Below are 25,735 nucleotides of genomic sequence, written 5' to 3'. Positions count from 1 at the left end.
TATAAAAGGTGCTGTAAGCTTTTGACTCATTTTAAAGCACTAAATATACCATAATAAGTTTGCAGATATGTAAAAAAAACATGCCAAGTGAACACATTTTTTTATATCTGAAAAACAATACTAAAGTCAGCTAAATGTGCATTCCTTGTCGGAATGTCCGTCTTTGTTTTGGTCTCTTAATCCTGCCAACTGTCAGTTGAGCCAATTATATATCAGCAGCCCAGGTTGCCTTGGTGGAAAAGACAACATCTTTCATTTCAAGTCATAAAGACTGTTTTAATGTATATGCATCCAAAACCACAGCCTCTGAAACAAGATGTGGATTTAGAGTTCTAAAAATTTACTTGAAGTGGTTGTCACAAATGTAAACATGGTGATTCATTCCACTGTGGCAACCCCTGTCAAATCAGAGACTTAGCCAAAGGAAAATGAATGAATGAAATGTAAACATTAGCTGAGTAGGTTACCTGTTAACACCATTTCCTAACAATGTGCAAAACGACACAATTTGCAGTAAAAAGCAATTTGGCTGTCTGTACCAGAAGCAACATGACAGAAACATTTAAATAAAACCATTCAGAAGTACAGAATAGTGCTCTGCAGAGGTGTGGACTCGAGTCATGTGACTTGGACTCGAGTCAGACTCGAGTCATGAATTTGATGACTTTAGACTCGACTTGACAAAATATAAAAAGACTTGCAACTCGACTTGGACTTGAACATAAATGACTTGGACTTTGACTAGGACTTGCCCCTATTGACTTGTAAAGACTTGCTGCTTCCCATGGAAAGCCCAACGATAAAAAAGTATGTTGACATGGACCGCTCTCTCTCTCTCCCCGTTTATGTGTGCGTGTGTGTGACAGCATGCGCGCACGTGTGTGTGAGCATGCGCGCTTTCGGCATGACGTCCAATCGAAGCACGGTAGATTGTTTTGATTCGACAGTATCCAACGTGACTACTATGAGGCGCCGGAGTGGACAAAAGCCAAGCGAACGCAGAGAGAATTTGAATTTGAACTTGAGATCGAGCCAATACTCGCGTGCCAATACTCGCTCTCTCTCTCTCTCTCTCTCACTCTCTCTCTCTCACACTCTCTCTCTCACACATACAACATACACCTCTCTCTCTCTCTCTCTCTCTCTCTCTCTCTCTCGTGCATTCAGTCTCTTTGCGTTCGCTTGACTTTTGTTTACGATGGCGTCTCATACCTTTAGTGCTTTTGCTCTCACGGGATCCTCCAGTTAAACTGACCCTTCGCTAAGCCACGCCCAAAAACCGCCACCCACCAATCGCGGCTTACCAATCGTAGCTACGGGCAGAGGCTCTGTCAAGCTTTCGAGCGAGGGAAACAAGCCAAATCGTTGCGCAATTGGATTGTGAAAATCTGACACCCGCTATCCTAAAAGTTTGGACTGGGTGGTGGGATTTTTTCCCTTTTCAAAACCAAAGCCCAAGAGGAGAAATGCCAGCGTGGATCAAGCTGTGTGAGGGGCGGTAAAGGAGTTAAGCTAAGTTGGTTTTGTTTTCTATATTCACATTCAATGATAGGTGGCAATAACTCACACTCCTCTTATCCTAAACAGATCTAAACTGTGTTTCTTATAAAAAAAATATAAAAAAACAAAGCAGGTTATGCTTTCCAGCGGTCTTTTTCTTTTGTTCCACTCGATATTATGAGCCAGGGCTCGACAATAAGGACTGCCCGATGGCCCGGGGCCAGCGTGCGAGACACTCGGGCCAGTGTACAAAATGTTACTGGCTCGATCGGGCCAGCTGCTGCCTTTTTGCCTGACAGATCGAGCCAGAGCTGCGTGCTGCGACTGTCTGTCAATTGTGTGCAAATACAATCTTACGGTGCTTTCACACATAGACGTTTGTTTCGGAATCTGTCTCGTTTTACCCGTTAGCGAGTTTTTTTTAGCATATATCCAGCAGTTGCGCTCGCTTCCGCGCCAAATCAATCAGTCCAAGATCGCCTGAATGAGACGCGGTCTCTGTCCTATTGAGCGTATATCGATTGTAGCGAGAAAACAAAACAATGCAACGAACTAACGACCCAGGCTATATCACAGTGTATTATGATCGTGTAATAGCCATATATACGGCTATATGAAGAGGGAATGATGAGCAGGGCGAGATGTCATTCTTACCGGTAAATGCGAAAGTGAAAGCATGCTGAAATATTACCGAGAGCTGTTTATCCAGCCTGATCTCGGTTTATCCGTCAGGAAAATTGACCGAAATTACTATCTGTTAATTTTTCCATATTTTAATCGTATAATAGGCCTATGTTGTATATGCCTGTTGTTTTGTTCATTTCCGCACTGACAGCTCGAAAGAAAGATTTACATTGATCTGATGCAGTCTCGGTTCATCTGCTATGTCTCTCTATAATTTAAGCCTAAAATACAGAATTATAGTCAACGTTTCTTTAATAGATTGATTAATTCAATTGATCGATTTCTACAAAACCTGACAATTGAAACGAGGCTCTGTATATATGAGAAAGTCTGACCTCGATTTGTATTTGGTGACGATGTCTGTGGGTTGTTAAAATTAAAGTGCACATTTTCACTTATAAAATATTCTATACACAATACACAAAAGTTTGGGGTCAGTGTGATTAAATATGTTAAAACAAGCTTCTTCTGCTCACCAGGGCTGCAATTATTTCATCATAAATACAAATTGTGAAATGTTTCACTATAAAATAACTGTTCAAAAGTAGTTTATCATTTAATTTATTCATTTATTCCAGTGATTTTAAAGATGAGATTTCAGCTTCATTACTCCAGTCACATGATCCTTCAGAAATCACTAATATTAATTATTATTATATTTATAAATGGTAATAGTTATAAAATCAATAATGTCTGGAGTAATTATTTTATTTGAAACTAAATACAATAACAAAGCAGTTATTTAAAATGTTGATAAATATTTAACAATTACACCTTTTTACATTTATAAATATAGCCTTGATGAACTGAATAGTTTTCCTTAAACATTTTAAAAATTACCGTAAATATATATACAGATTTATTAGCCCCCTTTTGTTTTTTGTTTTTTCTTTTTAAAATATTTCCTAAATGATGTTTAACAAAGCAAAGAAATGTTGATATTTTGTCTGATAATATTTTTTCCTCTGAACAAAATCTTATTTGTTTTATTTTGGCTTGAATAAAAACATTTTTTAACCATTTTAAGGTAAAATTTATTAGCCTCTTAAGCTAATTGTTTTTCAGACTGTCTACAGAACAAACCATCATTATACAATAACTAGCCTAATTACCCTAACCTGCCTAGTTAACCTAATTACCCTAGTTAAGCCTATAAATGTCACTTTAAGCTGTATAGAAGTGTCTTGAAGAATATCTAGTAAAATATTATTTACAGTCATCATGACAAAGATAAAATAAATCAGTTATTAGAGATGAGTTATTAAAACTATTATGTTTAGAAATGTGCTGAGAAAATCTGTTCTCTGTTAAATAGAAATTGGGGAAAAAAATAAACAGGGGTGCTAATAATTTAGGGGGACTAATAATTCTGAAATCAACTGTGTGTGTGTGTGTGTGTGTGTATACACACACACACACACGCACATTCAAATAGCGATTAACTTCTTTTTTTTTTTGGTGGGGCCAGTGAAAATTTGGGCAGGGCAAGTAAAAATCAGAACCACTGGCCCGATCGGGCCAGTAGAAAAAATCCTTAGCGTTGAACCCTGTGAGCACTGCTTAGTTTAAACCCTCGCTATTGTAACTTTCAAAAACCCTCGCAATTTTTTTTCTTCCACTTAACTGCAAATTTGAATAAAAACTGGATAAAGAGCACACAAACATGCTGACAGTAATAGGTACTGTACACTGTTATGGGTCAATGATGCTAATATTCGGCACAAATCCATCAGTTTCTTAGGTTATTAGATTATTTTATAATTTCACCTCTCCTGCTGTGCATGAACTATGCTGTTGAATGTTTAGCGTATGAGGTGGCTAGGCTAACCTTGCTTCAATTTTGATAAAATTATTTTCTAATCAGTTGCTATTATGTTGTGAATATACCCCTGTAATGTATACTGCAGTCCTCTTTTGTCTGGCTTTCTCAGATGTCTCACCTGTTTCAGGGCTCGAAATTAACTTTTTTACTTGGCAGCACCGGTGCTCCCAACTTCAAAAATTTAGGAGCACCAGAAAAAATTTAGGAGCACCCACCAAAAATGATTGAGCACCGCTGCAAATTGTATTTTAAGGGAGATATTGTATTTTAAAACAACATCAATTAGGACTAACAAAAACCAGAAACAACTATAATTAATGCTGAGATGACATTGATATTTGTGTGCAATAGTTCCAAAATGTGTATGTCTAATAATTCTAGAATATTAATGATGATGAAAATGACAATAATAGTAACAATGAATTACATTTCTCATCATCATGCTGCCTTGAATGTGCTTGAATGTAAGTTATCTGCTATAAAAAGTCTGTTACTTTCTGAAAAATAAATGTATAGTTTGCATCAAACAAAAATGAAGCATTGCAGTAAGAAATATTAATTTTATACTGCTAAACAGCATATATATGCATGTCAGTTTAATAAATAATATTTCAGCTGCAAAACAAACAAAAGATTATAATAAAATATTAAATTCAAGGCTGAAAGCTGCAAAACAGTCATCAGTAACTAAATAAAAAAATATATACATCTCATGAAAGAAAAGGCAAAAGAAAGTAAGTAAAGTCTCACTTCTATCACTCTTTAAAAGTTTTGGTTTCAGTTTGTGTCAATTTAAATGTTCCGTCTGAGCTTTTCATTTTTCTGTGTTTGTGGAAAAGCAGGCGAGTCAGCTGACCCAATTTATGAGCAGGTTAAGCACCGGCGCAATACCGCTGTTTGTTATGAGACGCAGTTTCAGTGTAAACTTAGTAAAGGCAAGCTTCTTTGGCGATGATACAGTATTAGATTTGACTTTTAGCGGACATTTGCGCTGAACACGCAGTGAATGCAACGCATCGAGATTCGACCACCTTCTCCGAAAAGCACATACTCGATTGATCTCAGCTGGCGGATCAATATTCACCACGTGTCATGATCGCTCTCATCTGCGTCTCAACTTTAGGTGGGGTTTGCACTTTGCAAACCTGTGTGCTTTAAGTTTTTACACTTTAGCCGTTTGCATTTGCCGTGGACATAAAAGCTCCCTCCCTGTCATCTAACAGTGGATAGCCTTGAGTGATTGACAGCTAATATGAACCAATATAGCGGCAGGGAAGAGCGATTCAGCACGTTTTTAAAAAAAATCAAAACAGGTCGCACTAATGCGCCCAAATATATTATGAAGTCGCATCGATTAATTTTCGGGCGCATATGCGACCAAAATGGTCGCAATTTCGAGCCCTGTGTTTGCCAAAAATGACTAATTAAATCCTTGGGAATGTCTGACACCAGCGCATACACACTGTAATAGATGTGCCAGGCATGAAAGCTTGACAGGCGTAGCAACAGTAACTAAGGAGGGCGAGGCTTAGCGAAGGGTTATTCCAAGAATGTTGATATGGTTTCTTTCTTGCTTTACTATTTATTAACAATACACAAAAAACTAAAAGGTTAAGGTAAATTCTTTAATAAATTCTAGTGTTTTTGAGTATTATACTTGTTGTATACTTGTATTATACTTATGTTTTAGGCTAGTATTATTTACGACTTGTTAATTAATGCTTCATAATACAGTAGTATTACCAATAGTGAACAGATAAAATAATACAAAGTGTAGTTTTACTACAGTAAAGTGTAATGATTTGTAGTATAAAATACCCTATATTGTAAAATAATACAGCACTGGGTAATTTGTTTATATTACACTTGTGTTACCATAGCAACTATAGTATTACCACAACTGATCAATTGAAGTTCTTTACTGTAGTAGGCTACTGTTCAAAACACAGTACATGCCAATATGCGTGTTCAGGGGCCCTGTGGCACAGCTTTCCTCAAAATGAAGAGGATGACATGGAAAATGTCCTCCACAATCTCATCAGCAAAGTGGAAGCCAGCAGACACTAGTTTACTTTATTTTAGCTGCCATGATAAAATGAGATTGATAGTGAGATTTATTTGAAGAGTGAATAGTACAGTAGGCTATAATACCTTATCAAGTGTTTCCTTATTTTTATCAAAGTTACATTTCTGCTTGCATTAGTTTTTGTTTAAATGCTTTTAAAATAAAATGTATTTTTTACATCCAACATCTATTCCAGGGGTGCCTTATAGTGGTGTAAACCCCTTTACAAGGGGTGTTACCCCTGTGTAAACTCTAGCCACCCCTGTGGCCAACCCGATATGATTTTGCTGTTGACATTATTTATTTAAATCTACTTACATAAATGCAATAAAATGCAATATTTCAATAAATAAATAGCAGCCACTAAATTATTGTGGATTGATTGGTGACACTGACGTAGCTGGCCTCTTCTGGCCCCCTTAAGCAAATTTTCAGGGGGGCACCACTGGTCTATTCTCTGTCTTTAAGTGTTTGAAACTGAAAATATCTCATCATATAAAACAACCAAAAATGTTATGGTTTATTAGATTAAACATTTAATATGTAAGTCTATTTTAGTATTTTGGTTATTGTTATTAAACAGTGCAGCAATATGAATCATATCAAAAAGCATGAAAGGAAGAGGGAACACGACACAAATTGTGAGTTTGCATATAATCTCTGAGAGCGCTCAAGAAAATTTGTGTGTGAGCAGTGCATATTTGAGAGCGAGAGAAAATTTGAGAACTCGCAATCAGTTTTGTCCACAAACAGAGGAAATCCGTGCACGAGCATCACACAAGGTAGAGAGCAAAGCTCTTCAACGTTATGTGAAGAAAACAACTTTATTGTTTGTATAAAGTAGCCTACTTCATTAACAATATGTGCTACCATTTTAGCACACACGAGATTCAATTGACAAAATTCCAATTTCACTCAATTTAACTTTGCAGCATATACAGGAGTTGGTCTACTGCTACCACATTGAGGTTATGTAATTTTGGTTAATCACAAGTTGATCACCGAAGACATAATATAGCACAACTAAACTTAATGAATTAGACAGCAGGAGACCTGCAATTTCTGTGTGATGTGAGGCAAAATGGAGTCTCTTTTTGGTGGAACTCGTTCTTGTGCATTATGCTGTGGAGACGAGACGCAGCACTGTTCAGTACTTTTTCAGAAAATTGCATTTGTATTTTTATATATCTGAGCAATGTTCTTTAATAAAAAAAGGTTTGTTTAATTAATACAGATCTTACAACCATACCTAATCTGTATATATTTTATTTTTCTGTTAAAAAGACTCGAAAAGACTCGAAAATCAAACTGCAGGACTTTGGACTTGACTTGAGACTTGTTGCCTTTGACTCGGGACTTGCCTGTCTTGACTCGGGACTTGACTCGGGACTTGAGGGCAATGAATTGAGACTTACTTGTGACTTGCCAAACAATGACTTGGTCCCACCTCTGGTGCTCTGTACTTCAACAAAATGGTAAGCAATAGAATCAAATCATAACATATTAAACCTCTTTAACATTATTAGAAGCACATGCTGAGTGACTGGTATTTGTTGGTTTGCACTGAGGCACAGCTCTAAAGATACATTTAACTATATAAAAAACTAAAGTTTAACAAACTAAATGTTTAGTTTTAAGATCTGAGATAATCTATCTGCTGCTGCTTTCAGTATGGCTATAACTGTCATGTAAAACTGTATTCAAACTAGCATTTCTGGCATTTAAAACTGAATGAAGCACATGAACCTGAGGTGATCATTGTCAAATGATGTTTTCAGCTACGAGAAATAAAAACCATTTCTAAAATGGAATTTTCAGGCGATGGTTTTGACCTTTTAACATACAAAATACTACTATTGCGTGTCGTTGCTAGTAGTCACAGTGTGGGCTTAATAGTCAGGCACGCTCATTCCTGTTGGTGTCATAAATCTGGCAACTGTATGGAGTTGTCTGAGGAGCGACCATGTGAAGAAGTGTTTTGAATTTGGAGTGCAATACCGAGTTCAACCACTGGGTGTCAATCTTACATACATCATCTTTAACATTCAATTGATATTACATCAATAACCTTAACTTTTTAGACCCTTTATGAATTTTAGTCAGATATTATCCCATCTGTTTTCTAGTACCTGTTGCAGGTGCTTCATGCCCTCGTCGTCCTCAATATCACCCCCCGGTGGCGGGAGGTCAGTAGCAGCAGAGGACAAAGAGGGAGGCGATGAAGGCAGACTGGAGGAGGCACTGGGGCTCAAATCTAACATGGCCTCTGATAACACTACACACACACAAAACATGCATAATTAAAGCACAAATCATCTATTCAATTGTAGGAGATGATAAAAAAAAAAATCCTTTTTACCTTCACTTGGTAGTTTGTGGGGAATGGAGGGGGCAGGTGGAGACTCCTCCAGGCCAGAGGGGGCTGCAGAGGGCACAGCCTCGGAGATGGGAGCAGGAAGAGAGGGAGGAAGAGAAGGAGGAGGAGGAGTTGAAGGAGAAACCAGTTTCACTTCAGTTTCAGAGACAGCAGCAGAGTCGATGACATCTATCGAGAGAAAGAGAGCGTGAGAGACAGCCATAAAACCAATGCAAAAAATGATGATGATAACGATGATCAGCAACAAATGCTACTTTACTCGTTGTCCAGCTTGACAAGCATGACAATTTAGCGTTAGCTCGTTTACTTTTAGAGCGGCAACTGAAAAAATCTGAGCTTTGGTGCGATGTCTGGCGCAGAGCCAAAGAGAGCTCGAGTTGAGCAGAGCTCTCAGTAAGGGACCGTCGGAAAAGTGCTCCTTTTTTATATATTTTTTTTTTCCGAAAACAAAACCAACTTACCCTGCTGAGAAAGGCGTGTCATATTATCACAGTTATGCAGTTTTTTTTATTGCTTAAATTTAATGCTTAATTTATGTTTTAGACATGTAAATACACACAAGTACTAGTAAAACAATACATTTAGAGTTTGTAAAACACACAAGGAAATCTAACAATCCAATCAAATATAATTTGCCGAAGCATTTTATTCATATCAGATACACATTACACATAAAGTAACTATAAAGTTAAATCTACTCTTCTCCAAGTTTACCAGCCACTTACTTGCATGTATTTGGCGAGTAACTGGTGAATTTAAGTGCTGAATCCTGCGTGTTCTGCTTTTTATTAATGAGGAAAACGTGCGGCCCCAAGTAAACATGATGATGCCAATCTCATGTTATAGATCACGATCACTTACACATTTATGTGAACTGGTAAAACTTTCTGTTTGAGATTATATCTCATTAAGATTATTTTTCTTACCCAGTTCACAAATAATTTAACTTGTTTTAAGCAAACAATCACTTAATTTTGAGATGTTTTTTTCCCAGAAAACAAGACATAATTTCTTGTGCTATTTCATGTGTCTAGTATGTATCTTGATTTAAAAATATTTCAATATTTGGATTGAAAACAGGACAAAACTACTTAGTTTATTATTATTATTATTATTATTACTACTACTACTACAACAGCTCAGGGATGAACTTTTTTTAATAAACGGTTGGAAATTAATGTTTTTTTTTAATCCGATTCATCGATTAATCGAACAAGCAATCAACAGATTAATCAATTATTAAAATAATCGTTAGTTGCAGCCCTATTTTGCAGTCCATTCATATATCAGTAAATATTTTGCTAATATTTAAAATTATATATAAAAAGACTTTTATAAACTTCATCATTGAAGATTTCTTAAAAATAGTGTAAAAATCTCGTCTCATTCTTGTGACCCCAATCTCCTGTCTCGTCTCGTGGAGTAAGCGTCTCATCACACCCCTAATTACATACATTAACTTTAATAATAATATGGTTCTAAATAATGTATAAATAATTGAAACCAATTCACATCATAAGGCCTCTTATATATTATATATACATATTGCAGTGAATAAAAAGTCACCTACATGTTGCTCAACCGGAGATCGACAAGATAAATATACTCATTTTTGGGTTAACTATCTAATCATTCAATTGCTTTTCCAACCTTTCTCAGTTTTTTCAGCACCCATGCCATTCTTCATCTCTTGATGAGCACCTTCATCTTCCTCATCCTCCAACCCCTGGAACTCCTCCTCTAGAATGGGGTCTTTCGGGCCCTTCTAGGAAGAATTTAAAAATTATATAAAGAAAAGAAAAACCATAGATCAGCCATAAGAAAGAAACTAGATCTTACAGTCCCACCTTAATAGACATGAAGGCTCCAGAAGAATCAAAAGTTCCCATTTCTCCATCTTCCTCGTCTGTGCACCACTCCGGCAGACCGTCTCTGTCGTCCTCTGCTCCTTCACTGCCTGCTCTTCTTCGTCCTCCCTCGTTCCCTCCGTCCCGGAAGTCGAAGTCAAACTTCCTGCGGCGAACTTCACCAGGACCGGTATGTTCCCGCCAGCCAGCCGAGCGAGGACCACCATCTAAAAAAGGAGATTTATCAATAACAATAATAAATTAAATAAATTAAATTTTGATACTAGTTTAAATAGCTTGATTTTGCTTTCGAAGTCTCCAATGATAAGTTAACCTGCATTTAAGGTAAAAAAAATAATAAAATTATCTTACAAATTTCATATCACTTTAATATAAAACGCCAAATGTAAAATTCAACTTTCACTGACTAAAATGCAAAATTTTCATGATTTATAATGAACAAAAAACAGGCAATTCTGTGACTTCACCATCGCTGAATTTAACCCAAAAATCAAGCAAATGGTGCAAAATTTACAGGATTTCCTGCATATGAATGTAAAATGTGTATTGCATTACCTTCTCTTTTTGCAACAGTAAGTCTCCAGCTGCTGACAGCGGTCTCTCCTGCATCTTCCTCCTCCTGTTCTTCTCTCAGTGTGCGCCAGTTGTCACTATCAGAGCGCATGAACTCCTTTCTGACACCTGGAGCCCCTTCCTCAAAACCAACACGCACTCCGTCCCTCCGCAGGGGCTTCTCAAAACGCCTTTCACTTCTGTAGAAAGAAAACAGAAGCTTATCAAGATGGCTTTTGTTTTGTCTCAACAACTAACTCTAGGCTTATGCTTATCAGATTAAACCAGGGTTCCCACTCCAAAACGAATATCAAATTCCCTGATTTATCCCTGACTAAAAAGCAGAATTTTTGCATGATTTTTAAAATGGTTTTAGGTTGAATAGTTTGTAGGACTTTAAAATTCACTATGAGAACAACAATGGATAATTTACCTCAAACTTAAAAAAGAATTTTGGTACTTTGGCTTTAAAGAGCTCCCTCTCCTATAGCTGATAGCTGTATAGTAGATTTACAAAATTTACAATTAGTCTTTCTGTTATCTACTTTAACACCCAGTCTTTGGAGTCGCCATTTTGAAGCAAAAGCTCCTAAAATGTATATTACCTCATCATGTTAGTCTTAATGAGCAGGTACTGCATTTGACTTAATGAGCAGGTCTTGTGACTGTATTTGTCTAAAGTGACCGCCAGAAGACAAGCATGAAAGAAATTAAAATCAAGCAGAAAAGTTGTCTAACCATAACCACTTTGGCATAAAAATATACAATATTGAAATACAATTTTTTATATATATATAAATGAAATTTAAAATTAAAGCGACAAACAAAAATCCACAGTATTCCATGACTTGGACCCCAAAATTGTATATATTTAAAAATTCCTTGACTTTCAACATCTGGAATAAACTTCTTAAAGGTGCGGTATGCAAGTTTGACACCCAGTGGTTGAACTAGGTATTACACAGCTGGCTCAAAACACCGAAAAGCAGATTGCCAGATTGCAACCCCAACAGGAGCGAGCCTGACTATCAAGCCTTAAGGCTGATTTAAAACGTGTTCTATATAAAAGCAACGGCACGTGATAGAAGTAATATTTTCCATATTGAAAGGAGTTTTTATACTAACCTGAAATTTATATACTAGAAACGGCTTCTATTTCTTGCAGCTGGACAACAGAAAATTGACAATGACCACCTCAGGTACACGTCATGTGCTTTATTCAGTGTTAAATGCTAATGTGAGTTTGAATGTCATTTTACATGACATTTATTGCCATACTACTGAAAGCACCAACAGATAGATTACATCAGATCTTGAAAATAAAATAAACCGTTTGAACCGCAAGCCAACACACATCAGTGATTCAGCATCTAAATTTAATAATGTTAAAGAGGATTAATATGCATTAATTAGATTATAAACCCGACCATTTCGTTGGAGTGCAGTAAGTACACTATTCTGCGCTTTCTGAATGGCTGTATTTAAATTTCTGTCGTGTTTTGTCTGGTGCATACAGCCAAATTGCTTATCAATGCAAATTTCACCATGTAGGAGTGTTGTTAGGACACAGGGTAACAATGTAACCCGCTCACCTAAGGTTTATGATATTTTTATTATTTGCTTATTAATAATCACCTCAAGTGGAACTATGAATCTGCGTCTCATTTTGGAGTCTGCTATTGTCCACCAGAGGTCGAATTTCAGTCACAGACACATGATTTTAGAGCCTTCGTGACTGAATGAATGAAATACGCTTTTTTCCACCAAGGCAATTCGGGGGGCTGAAATATAATAGGCTAAACTATCATTGGGCGGGTAAAATGACCAAAACAAAGACAGACGTTCTGGCACGTAATGCATTTTCAAAACAGAATATCTGACTTCAGAATTGCTTTTCAGATGAACAATAACATTCTACTGGCATGTTTCTTAAATAACTGCAAACATATTATCGTATTTTAATGCTTTAGAAGAGTCAAAAAACTCACATACAGCACCTTTAACATTTTATGACCCATGGGAACCCTGTTAAAATAACTTTTATTTCTCAACCAGACAGCAAAGGCAACAAACTGCAATAACCAAATGAAACTAAATGAAAAAAATACCGGTCATCCCAGCTCTGGCTGCGATGGATCTCTCTAACGCTACGAGCGAAACCGCCTTCTCCTTCCTCTGTGCTTCTTTGGTAGAATCCGCTCTCCCCTCTTCCTCGACCTAAACAGACGGCGTGAAGAACTTCAGCATCTCTGCCAATACATGAATAATTTAAACACGTACACAAAAATAGATCAACTTGCCTCTGCCGCCTCTCACACTGCCTCTGCCTCTGTTCACCCCAGCTGGGACGGCCCCACCCCCTTTACCCATAAGCCTCAGCACAGCCACACTGTTGACAGACATGGAGAAGTTCCTCTGCGAAGCAAAACACAACAACAACACGTGGAATGAAAACAGGACCACACCAAAAACCACAAGATCGGCGCAGATAAAAATGACTTGCGTTAAAGACTTATATTTTTTATATGAGAGTGTGGGCAGCCCCACCTCAGCCTACTTTCACAGGACAGTGTGTTATATGAATGTGTAATCAGCTCAGAATGCCAGAGGTGTAAGTGTGTGTCTCTCACCTGCTCCTCTTCGGTGAGAGGCAACAGTGCCAGAGGCTGCTGAGGCTCATCCTGCAGAATAGCAGCAAACTCCTTATCCTGCATTTCTTCTGGGACCTGAAAACACACACACAGTCCAAGACAATGACTCACTCGACTGCTGCAAACGATGGACTGAAAATATCAGAAAGTTCACACCTGCAAGACTGAAAAGCATTTTAATTATGCAAAAAGTTTGGACTGCGCAAGTAGTTCCAAGCCACATTTAAAGGGATAGTTCACTCAAAAATGAAAAGTCTGTCATCATCTACTCACCTTTTACTTGTGTTACACATGCTTTTTTTCTGTTGAACACAAAATATTTTTTAGAAGAAAGCTGGAAATCTGTAACCATTGACTTCTGTATTTGTTTTTTCCTACTATGGAAGTCAACGGTTATTCATGGGTACCAACAATGTCACTTCCACTACACTCGCCACCATATTTGTGTCCCATATGGTCAAACTCAAAACCACAATGCATATGAATGAGGCTAAATGAAATCGATATTTTGCTAAGGAATAAACAAATACTGGTTATGATGGGTCTGATGATGGGGTTTTGTTCCTTTAAATCTACGTGTCTGTCTCTACTTTCTTTTCTGTACATTTATTCACGGCTTCACTACTGTTTGCCATGACCAAGAACGTTATGAGATGCAGCCTAATACTAGGGATCAGTAAACTCCCCCAAAAACAATAGTATTTAAAGCAAATACATTCTTTTGATCTGCCGAACCATAGAGTCTAGTAATAACCCCAACAACCCCAATCCAATCAGCAGTGAAGCTCTCAGGGCTTTTACAGTGAAGGTTATCACTAATGCAGCTCTGCACAAGAGGTTTGGACAGAGGAAAAATGTTCTTGTCCAACTGAGCCTAGTTTCTCTCAAGGTTTTTTTTTTTTCCTTCATTTTCATCAATTGGTGAAGTTTGTTTCTTACCACTGGCTCGCTTGGTTGAGACTTGTTGAGCTGCGCGTTGATAGATTTGCTCTTCTGTGTTTGAACTTTCAGCAGTGAAATTAAAACCACACTGAACTGAACTAAACTGAACTTCAACACTGAAAACTGGACTGACAGTTTAAATTCACTATAATCTTCTATGTTAAGTTGCTTTGACAATATACAAGCGCTATCATGCCAATATCCAGTAATAAACAGACATACATATGTATATTATTTGCCATATTATGTAGCCTACTATGTTAGGTGTGCATTCTGACACAAATCATAAAAATAATAGTACCGTCAAAGAGCATAAAATCACCAAGAGGCGACACTAGTGCGATTTGGGAAACAACCACTATATGGCACGGCGGCCATTTTAGAATGAAAATTCCAATAGAACAAAATCATATTATAAGTCTGTAAAATAAACTATTAAAAGTGCTGTTGATTGTGATAGTAAGTGTTGTATTGTCGTCTTTCAGGTTGTATTTCAGCTTTAATGCGCTTTTTAAATAAATAAATAAATAAATAAATAAATAAAAAATAAAGCAGCTGCTTGCCATCATGATACCAATAACATATAGCTGATCGCTTTCACTCCAAAATGGAGGAATCTGGGGCTGTTGCAATGGAACGTTCCATTGGGTGTTGCCTCTTGGTCATCCTAAGCTCTCTGATCCCGTTTGGTCACAAAAAAATGGCGACGGCAGCACATGGAACCCATGGATAGGTTTTTTTTAAGCTTTCTTTAAAATATCCTCTTTTGTGTTCAACAGAAAAAAACAAAGGTTTGGAACCAATTGAGGGCGTAAATGCTCATTTTTTTGGTAAAACAGTTTAACTTTAGGTCTTTACCCGTCTCAAATATTTGGTATGGCTCATTTCAGGTAAATTCCAAAATTGCATTTTCGCACCCTTTAAAGGGCACAGCCTCCCGGGGAATGCTCAACAAGTGGGCAACTGAATCTCTTCATGAAGATCCCTTTCTTAAGACAACAAGACATGAAATGTTATTATCCTAGACTAAACTATCATCATACATATTTTTTATATACCAAACTCTCATACCAAATGATGAGATCAAACAACTTGCAATAAAAAGATTAGAAATAAGGCAAACATTATTGGTCAAACATTAACCTCTGTCAATCGTACACTGCTATATTTGTTAATACATTATCCAATCAAAATAAAGACCGATCCAAGTATGTAAAAATAATGCCAAGCCTACTCCAACTGCTCACTTTCCAAAAAAAGTTTGTTATTACTTCTGCCCTAAGGAAATGTAGTCAATGTTGACGTGGCTTCCTGCAGCAGACTATAAATGCTCAACCTTTAAACGCAACAGTCAAATAGACTTCCCAAACATAGAGGCAAAATAAATGAAAATATTTTGAGTGCTCTTTTCAAATCCAGCCACTGAAATCTTTGTAGGACCGGATTTCTTCAAACACATCAAAACTATCCATGTTTATCAGTGCACGCTGAATAGTTTCCCTGCAATAAAAAAAGCTATAGTAAATCATTATCTTAAGGCACAGTTTCTACAGTCTATTTCTGTTGCAACAGAGCCCTGGTGCTGCCGTTGCCCGTGGAAACCTTTATGACTTGTGTCAGTACTGGCAAGACAGATTTTGCATGTTAAAAGACAACCAGTGGAAACATGTACAAGATGCACTCCGTGTTAAACCTCAGGCCATGTGACCTAAAGACTACCATGAAAAGACATCCATTAAAGGGACAGTTTGCCAAAAAAAGTCTAATACTTCTGTTGAAAATAAAGAAAAATATACTGAAGAATGTTGGAAAAAAAACAGCCAGTGACTTCCATAGCATTTTGTTTTTTCGACCATGGAGGTCAATGGCTGCATTTTTTCCAGCGTTCATCAGAATATCTTGTTTTGTGTTCAACAGAAGAAAGTTTAGAACCACTTGAGTGTGAGGACATTTTCATTTTTGGGTGATTATCTCTTTAAAAACATTCGACAGATAAAATCCGTTCACAGCTCAACAGCATTCACAAAACGCTTAAAAAATGACATTTACAAACACAACCTTTGTATTCTACAAATATTGCAGATAACACACTTTTATGACGTGTTATCATATCCAGCAAATGAAATTTACAAACATGAAGAGATGGAAACTGAAAAGGTATGCGATAACTAGTGCCAATCAAATCCCTTGAGTTTTCAGTGAAACTTCAAAAAGGCTTTCTTGATATAACATGCATACAGTCTTCTTCTATTAATTGGAGGTGAAGACCGTGCTTTGACATACCCCAAAAACAATAAAAGTTTCAATAAGAGTAGCATTTAAATGGACAGTCACATTTCAATAATTAGATAAATCTGATGCAATAACACAAGAAAGTGAAAACTGGAATGAAACACTTATTTTCATTTCTTTTTTACTCAACCCACACTAAAACTATCATGTTTTATAGAAATTCTATTAAGTAGATTTAAAGCAACTAGGGTTGCATGATACTGGAATTCCCTTACCAATCAACACTGAAATTTTAAAAACATCCATTTCAACAAAGCTACGTATAGGTAATTTTGCTTGTCTACGACAAGGAGAGCTGTGACAAAGTTGCATACTGTTGCTTTTAGGGTTGCACGATACTGAAATTTGTTACAAATTGATACTGAAATTGTAAAAACGTACCTTTCCTGCTGACATTTGATCTCTACTGAGCACGTTCTTAAACAGAGCTAATTTGCCATTGTGTTTACGTGCTCAACAGAAATGACTGTGATTGGCCGCGAAGCTCATTGGTTCACCAAACTCACCGATGTTTACTAAGTGTAAACAAAGACACAGAGACACTGGAGCATTTTAAAGCCACAAGTTATCAGGGGATCTCGTATGTCAGCTTATAGTCAAACCAGCTGATTATAGACGATGGGTCCATAGACTATGCCATCATCCATCGCCGATGGCCGACATCTTGATGCTGCATCAAGATCCTCCACACTGCCCCTGTTGTAAACTCGCTTGCGAAAAATACACACTTAGGCCGCGTTTACATGAACATGTCTTTGCTTTAAAATTGAAAATAAAAATGATCCACATCCACACCTGCATTTCATCTAGCATTTCTGAACAGCTCTGCGTACACACTATACCGCTGAAAACGCACATCACGTGACCACATACACAGAGAGACACGCACACTCACATGCACTCGTCTGAGCTCCAGGCAGTCAGCGGGTGCTTTGAGCACAAAACCCCAGAGAGCAGTGCACGCCGGACAGTTAATCAAGGCCGTACCACTGGATCGCGTCTGGTTATAGTTGTTAAACGTGATATTTAATTTATCTTCTCTATCTACAGACTCTTCAGTCTTTTGTATATCTCGATCTATCAGGTAACGCGTCACTGCGTCAGTACACTACCTCAAATACTGTTGGTTGGTTCCTGTTGGCTGTGAACCTTTTATACCAACCAAGTTTGTCGACGCCATTATAACAACACAGCTCACTTTGCCTATTCATGCCAGAGTCCTGCAGAAAAAGGGATTGACAGGTGGAAATTTGTGTGTAACTTATCTTTATCTATTTATGATTTGGTTATGGGTAAAACAAAGACTATGAGGGTCAGGTAGTTGAAACAGTAGGCTACAAATAACTAATACGTTATGAATGAATTAATCATTCATAAACAATAGATTCACCACCACCTACAACGATGATGCCATTGTCCATCGCGATGTTTCACATTAGACATTATACGATGCCAAATTGGTCGACATCACCCAACCCTAGTAAACAGCAGAGAATTTGGTGAACTGGTGACCAATCACAGTCATTTCTATTGAGCATGTGAACACAACGGCAAATCAGCAATGAGAAATGAAAAACACCCATTTATCAAAAGATGGTAACTAATCTAACTATAAGCAAGCCCTTATGATATTTAGACTTGTTATGAGGTATACAAGCAGGCCTAATCATGGCACGCTGAATGCCGGGAAATAACCTAAGCTTAAAAATTAGGCCGATTTGTTTAAATCTTTTTCTTACCTTGTTGTCTTTGACATAAAGTGCTAGCATCTCCTCTCGGCCGTATCGGTACTCGGCCAGCTTGTACTTTGGCATAGCAGGAGAGGCAGGAGGGGAAGACAAGCTGCTTCCACTGGAAAGTGCACGAAGCCTGAGAGAAAGAGAAGAGAGAGAAAGAAAAATCCGATCAAAAGATGTTCAGCAGCAACAATCTGGAAGCTTCCATTGAGAAGTGCTCTAGTCCTGGCTCTTGCCCAGAGATGGCCCTGTCAGTGCTGACTCTTCATCCTGCTTCATTTAGGATGCATCGCAACCGTTTTTTTTTTCCCATCAAAATGATACTGAAGCTTGTGTTAATGTCTGGTCAGTGAAAATACTAAGAACCAGACCGTTTTAAGATATGTAAAACAAATAATTTAGAATCCTTCTGCCATCATGAGTTCTTTTTGCTGCAGTAAAAATACTGCAATTGGCCAATAATATTTATATAGATATTTAGGCTCTTAGGTTTATCTAAAATAAACTCTCCAATATCACCAGTGATATTCCAGCATGTTCTCCGTATTTTTGTTTATAATATAATTTTGCTAACTAGCTCATTGCAAGCATTTCTAATTCTATAACAAATTAGAAGATTCCAATATTTTAATCTGAACAGACACAAGCAGCACAACTATTATTAATAGTGCTGTAACGGATCACAAATCTCATAGTTCAGATCACACTATGGTTTTGAGTCTTGAATCAGATCGTTTTTCGGATCAGCAAAAAAGGGAGGAGACAAATGTCAACTGCTTTTCATTTATACAAAAATATTACTGCAAAAACAATTGGTTTTAACATACAGAACTTACAACCTATAATTTTAATAAAAATAAAAATCCAGAAAGAACCAGCTGAAAAAATAAATATTCAATAAGAAAAATGATATTTACTACTGTTGCAGACAATGCCAAATATAGAAAACTAACGCTTGTACAACATTTATTTATTTATTTATTTATATTAAATTATTGATTTAACAATTCACACATAAAACATCATGTTTCATTATAGGTGGATCATTTTTGAAAACCAATTCAGCGACATCATTTTGATTGTTGTTTGTTGCCACCCATTAGTTACACTAATCTAATTGCTATAACATTCAAGAGCGTCGCAGTAATTTTAATCTTTATCATAAACATCAGTGTTTATATCTGAACTTTAAGCTGTTATCCCAGTACATCTGTTATTCAATTGTTTGTAATGAACTGAAAAGGTGTAAAACTTGAATCTTGTTTAAACACAGATTTGAATGCAACATTTTGAAGGATTAATAAAAATATGCAAATCATCATCATTGAGTATCATTCATGTTGCGCGGGTTTGAATTGAGATCACAATCTTTTTTAATGTTAAATTGTTCAGCTTTACACTGAATACATTATTGCAGGCTAAACAAACAGTGACAGAAAACACCTTTAATTAATAACCCAAGAAAAGATCCCAACACAACTTTTTCCGCCATCATCATATTTTACCAGGGAAGCCAAAATGCTTTCATACATGTGATTGAATGACGCGGGAGCCAATCTCTCTGCAATTGTTATAAATGTTGAATTAACCGACAAGTTCAAAAATGTTATTAATCCGCAGGTAACGTGTGTTCCGATTAGTGGGTTTTGATAAGTATGGATCACAGATCAACTATAAAACGAAACACGCCCCTAATTATTAATAAAGATAATAAGAAATACTTCTTAAGCACAAAATCTGCCTATCTGAATGATTTCTGAAGAATTGTGAGACACTAGAGACAGAACAAATAATGTGAAAACGTTATTATGATCTCAAAATACAGCTTTGCCATTAAAGAAATGAGCTACATTTTCAAAAACAAATTAAAATAGTTTTTATTGTAATACTTCACATTATAACTAACATTTTACTGCAGCCTTGGTCAACAAAGGAGACTTTTATCAAATCTATTTCAATAAAAAAAATGCATCGATCCTAAATTTGCATGCTAATAAACATGGTTTACACTTCATTTTAGCAAAATTACGTATCTGGAGTTGCTTTGTCAGTTACTTTATAAAGAAACAGAATGCATGGTAAAGTGTAAATAGCTCTGCAGAATATAATAGGAGTGATCTGGTTTTGTTGCGTGTCAGTCTCGCCAGAGTTATTGTTGTTTTGACAACTTTACTTGCTGCTGACATTATCCTGCCTCCGGCATCTGACGCAAGCGGTTCCTGGTTCGAGCCCAGCAGCTTTCAGGGGCCAGTGCAAAGCTGTTTTTCCTGACTGAAAGCACTTTCCTGCAGCAAAACGGCACCGGCTGAGGCACCTTTTTGTAGAAATGGGCTTTCAGAGCCACGGACGGCTTTGTAAACTTTACATAAATACAACCCTGCTGAGATAAGCTGATGAAGGCAGCTTTGAGGAAACATACCACCCCTGCATTGTACATGTCAAACCCAGGAATTTACTTTCGTTGGCTGAGGACCAACTATGCACAGAAGAGCCTTAGTTGAGCACAGGACCACGCCTAACGGTTTAATTTCTGCATAATCATTTAGTGTGTGCCAGAAGGAGATACAGGGAGAGAAGGGGGTTGGGAAGAAGGGAATGACAGAACAGAGAGAGAAAGAGATTTACAGAAATATGGGAAGATACTTTAAAATTTGTAGCGCCAAGCCTGGTATACTACAGTTTGAAGCTGACTACATTGGAGCAATTCAGAACAGATATTTTCGAACATATGGCTATAAATTATATATACAAACTTATTAAGGCCATGTGATAAAAGGCATTTATAGCCCACATAGCCTCACATTTTAAGATTATAGTCTAATTTATAATTCACATCAAAATACCTGGCATTCAAAATCTATACTAAACCTTACTGAATATTATTTCTTAAACACCTCGAATACATAACTAAAATATCAATAGACACATAATATATGTTCAGTAGTCATTTTTCAATCCTTCAGTGTCGCTTCCAGAAATTAGTCTAATATACATAACTGTGAAAACATATATTATGCTTATCAATGCTGAAAACAGCTTAATGTTTTCAGCAAACAAAATCCACATATTTCGAAACAATTTCTTTTTTATCTAATTTGATTAATAGAAATCGAGAACATCTTAGATTGGAAATAGAACCGAGATCCCCAAACTAGGGCTCACAGGCCAAAGTTCGCCCATGGCAACCTTTGATTTGGCCCACCATCCCATCTGAGAAGAGAGGGAGAATGATGGGGATGGTTTAGAGATTGTCATCTGAAATTTAATAAAACCTTTTATTTGTTTGTTTTATTGTTTAGCTACAAAAAACTATCTAAAATTAAACGTTAAAATTTAAATAGTTTTAATTAATCAGATTTAGTTTTAAGTGTACATACATACACTTCCAACGTATAAAGGACTTTGGTGAGCAAATCAAGGCAAAGACCGATTCAGCCTAGATTCAGACTAGCGTACTCAGCATTGAACTCCACTGTATATTTTAATAATTATGCTTTTATTGCAACAGATATTTTAAGTTACACTGCATTAGGTAATACAATTCAAAGTGATGTTTTCCATTTCTTTTTAGTTATCAGGTGATAAATTAGGAAATTACCCATGGCAACTTTAATGTAATACAGTTTGGTATAATTATTTTCAGCCCACAGCTATCACTGATATTTGTTTTTTAGCCCTTCAAACGAAAAGGTTTGGAAATAGAAATAGAAGAATCTTTTGAGAATAAATGGATTAAATGGCTGGCTCTTTCTTTAACAAAATAATGGATTATATTTGAAACGTCACATGAATTTGGATGTTGTGTCATTGATACAGAAATTTTGGCAACCTTTATTTTGGACAATTTCGTAAATGTTTGATTTTGATAATTTCGCTTACTTTACAATGTTGTGGCTAATTTAGCATTTTATGTATATATATATTTTGTTTTGATCGTTTTCACCTGTAATTTGTTCCTAAAATATCTATAAAAAATTAAGCAAAATATTAAATAATAAACTTTTTGTACCATCATAAATCTCTGAATTGTTCGATTGTAGACAGACAAAAATAAAACTATTAAAAGTTCTTTAAAGGGGTGGTCTAATATGATATCATAAGTTGATGTGTAATGTAGCTGTGTCAACATAAACAACATCTTTGAATGTAAAACGATCAAAGTTCAATGCAAAAGGAGACATTGGCTTTTACTGAGTCTACAAAAACATACATTCAGGTTAGCGAGATCACAAACGCTTATATAGAATATAGCTAGCACTTGACAAAAGACAGCTACTAGGGTCTCTCCCAGTTCAGTGCTGGATTCGGCTAAAACTTCTCCAACTGAAGAAGCTGTGGATTGTGAGCCACAACCTGTAAGTATTTTTATTTGTTCAGATTGATCTATTATATGCACAGTGTCTAGTGTTAGCGGTATGTTGTAGCAAGGACGTAAACAAGGACACAACAACGCAAAATGCTGTTTGGCACATTAACAATTTAGCTACAAATTCATATTCATCTGTCAGACTGCTATAAACAGCCACAATCTTCAGAAGCGTGTGCAGTGTCTGTCTATGCAGCCGCTTTCTGTGCGTTCTACATCTCAAACAACAAACTCGCAAAAGATATGAGAACGTTTCATATTACTTACACAAGTTTATTCTGAATATTTATGAAAGACACTTGTCAGATGTTATTTTAGAGAGCAGGCACGAGGTTCAGCTGTGTCCTCTTCATTTTCTTTCTGATTCAGGCATAAACTGATAACGCTAACAGCTACTCTGACAGACAGTGTTTACAAAGCGCATGCTTAAAGACGCGTGATGCTTTTCCTGGTGACGTGGAGCCGATCTGCAAATCACAGCACATTATGGTAGCTGACCAATTAGAGCCCCTTAAGGGCAGGCCTTTCAGAGGAAATAGGAAATATGGTAGTCATTTTCATGTTAGCTGTATGTAATCAAAGTAAGATATATGTAAAAAACGATTTTCTGCAACTGAAGTACCACCGCTTAAAAAAAAAGAAAATAACACTAACAACAGTGCTGCACATGTATAACAATGTGGCAAAAAGTCTTGTGTCACTTTAACTTTTAAAGGTTATGGGCTACTACATGTAAAGTACTACATTGCTGCTTCTCAATTTAATAATGTTTTAAAAATAGTAATTAAATCTAAAAAATTCTGTCAAGATAATAAACCAGGGAATGCAGTGCAGTGGGGAAAAAATGGGAGTTTGTGAAGGAGTGAAATTATAAAAAAAAAAAAGAAAGAAGAGGGGAAAAAACAGGGAGGGAGGGAAAACAAAGATCTGGCATAGAAAGAAAGGGATTTTACCATTCTGGGCCAAAGTTAAGTGTTTCAGCAGTCATATTCTTCCTTCCTTCTCAGAGGTGAAAATCTGCAAACAAAATACCTGGACATAAGCATTACAATACACTGCAAGCATCCTTTGCTTAATAGTACACATTGAGAACTTAAACTTATTAATTTCTATTAATCGTCACCTATATACAAACACAGCCATTCAAAAATGTCATTCTTACCCTGTCCAGGGGAGTGGCGCAGGCAAAAATAGGCTGGACCAGGTCTGGGTGAGAGTGAAAGGGTTGAAAGGTGTGTGTATGTGTGTATTTTAGAGTAGCCAACTTAAGAGAGAAGATGATTTATAGCTGCCTTATATAGGGTGTATGTGCAAGAGAGCAGAAATACAAAAGGTCAGACACGTTAAGTGCTCTCTTGTTCACAGCCGATGAAAACAAACAAACAAATAAAACACAAATGGAAATCCAAAAAATGAATAAAGCCCTCTAAAATGTATAATACCTGTTGGACTGCAAAACTGCAGCTTTGATACTGACGTCTAAAGTCGATTGACTGCAGCGAACAAAAAATAGACAAACAAAAAAAGAAAAGACTAACTTGTTGACTATACAGCAGCCAGAAGCAGGTATGACCCCAAATAAGCTTCTCTCTTTGTCTATTTGTATGTGAACCTTTCTAACTCTTTTTGCTATACTGGCAATGCTGTGTGGACCAGGTCCCAGATGGTGACCCTCTCCTCACGCCGACAGTCCCTCTCCCTCCTTTATCTGCAGCAGAAAAAAAAAGAAACACACACAAAAAACATTCTTTATTATAGCCTAAATGCATGTATATATATTTAATAGGGATGTAACAATATTGTAAATACCGTCAAAATAGTAATTTTTTTCCAATATTACCGTAGGCGCATGACTCAATAAAACTATATTTCTGAGAAAAGTTTGCTTAGGGGAATAAAGCGAACAGGAGGTAGCGGGAACTACAATTCCCATCAGCCTAGGCGTGGCCATCATCCTTTGCGGTCTGTTGTTACAACAGATTGAGTAATGCGGAAATGGAGTGTGTTGCTAGTAGCGGGAAAGAAAAGAGCTGGAAATGATTGAACCTAAATCGATTTCGGATGTGTGGAAGCATTTCGGTTTCTTTCTAAAAAGATAAGGAGAAAAAAAAAGAAGAAAAGGTGACAGACAAAGAAAAAAACAGTATGCAGCCACTGCCAAACTGTGGTGAAATATAAGTCAGGGAATACGACTAAAAACAGTCATGGGGACTGCAGAACACAGCACACTTGTTAGATTAATGCAGACATTGACTTGTACCGCAAAGAGACCTCTATCTCACTCATGGCTTGTCCTCTCAAGTGGTGGAAAGACAATGCACAACGTTACCCACTGCTGTCAACCTTGGCTAAATCATATCTCTCTGTCCCAGAAACCTCAGTCCCAAATGAAAGGTTTTTTTTTTCTGTTGCAGGGGACATGCCCAGAGATCCCAGCTTTTACCAGATTATAGTTATATGATAATTTTGCTTAAAAAACCCATCTCTATCTAAGTGAGTGAGTGATTAAATGTTGAATGTGATGAGTTTTCAACATACTAAATTAAAACTTTATTTTTTTATATGGTTTAATGATTTTTTTGTTATTAAAATGAAAAAATTGAAGTTCCTGTTTCGAAACTTACAGATAGATGGCTAATTTGTATGTCATTGATATGTTCAGTGCTAAGGTAAATTAACACTTCTGGCACTTTTTTTGAGTCTTTTCATTAGTTTTGTTTTCCCCTTAAATTATTTAATAAATACCGTACCGTGCCAATTATACCGAGGTGTTATCGTACCGTGAAATTCTGATAACGTTACATCCCTAGTATTTAACGTATCTAAATGTTGAATATATTATAAATACATCCATTAAAAAAAGCAGTCAAGTTCCAACAC

The 25,735-nt window shown here is 36.7% G+C and overlaps 1 protein-coding gene across 15 annotated transcripts in view; it reads right to left on the bottom strand.

Annotated features, from left to right (window-relative positions):
• The window catches only part of gigyf1a (GRB10 interacting GYF protein 1a), a 54,069-nt gene that overhangs the window by 22,075 nt on the left and 6,259 nt on the right, over positions 1-25,735 (bottom strand). For 4 of the 15 annotated variants that reach the window (XM_017357010.4, XM_009303122.5, XM_009303123.5 and 1 more), the window contains exons 2-13: positions 24,298-24,563; positions 24,018-24,061; positions 23,809-23,872; positions 18,493-18,622; positions 13,499-13,594; positions 13,169-13,283; positions 12,977-13,085; positions 10,872-11,068; positions 10,296-10,522; positions 10,099-10,213; positions 8,431-8,616; positions 8,201-8,346 (exon numbers count right to left, since the gene is read on the bottom strand). In XM_017357010.4, the coding sequence (XP_017212499.3) occupies positions 8,201-8,346; positions 8,431-8,616; positions 10,099-10,213; positions 10,296-10,522; positions 10,872-11,068; positions 12,977-13,085; positions 13,169-13,283; positions 13,499-13,594; positions 18,493-18,622; positions 23,809-23,843 (1,356 nt within the window). In that variant the 5' untranslated portion in view covers positions 23,844-23,872; positions 24,018-24,061; positions 24,298-24,563. Of the gene's footprint in view, positions 1-8,200; positions 8,347-8,430; positions 8,617-10,098; positions 10,214-10,295; positions 10,523-10,871; positions 11,069-12,976; positions 13,086-13,168; positions 13,284-13,498; positions 13,595-18,492; positions 18,623-23,808; positions 23,873-24,017; positions 24,148-24,297; positions 24,564-25,735 lie in introns of all 15 variants that reach the window. The other 11 variants (XM_021477778.3, XM_073908357.1, XM_073908358.1 and 8 more) reach the window with 4 other exon arrangements.

Source organism: Danio rerio, chromosome 7, assembly GCF_049306965.1.
Source record: "Danio rerio strain Tuebingen ecotype United States chromosome 7, GRCz12tu, whole genome shotgun sequence".
Lineage (NCBI taxonomy): Eukaryota > Metazoa > Chordata > Actinopteri > Cypriniformes > Danionidae > Danio > Danio rerio.
Note: the sequence above shows the minus strand (reverse complement) of the source record. Positions and strands in the feature narration are given on the sequence as shown.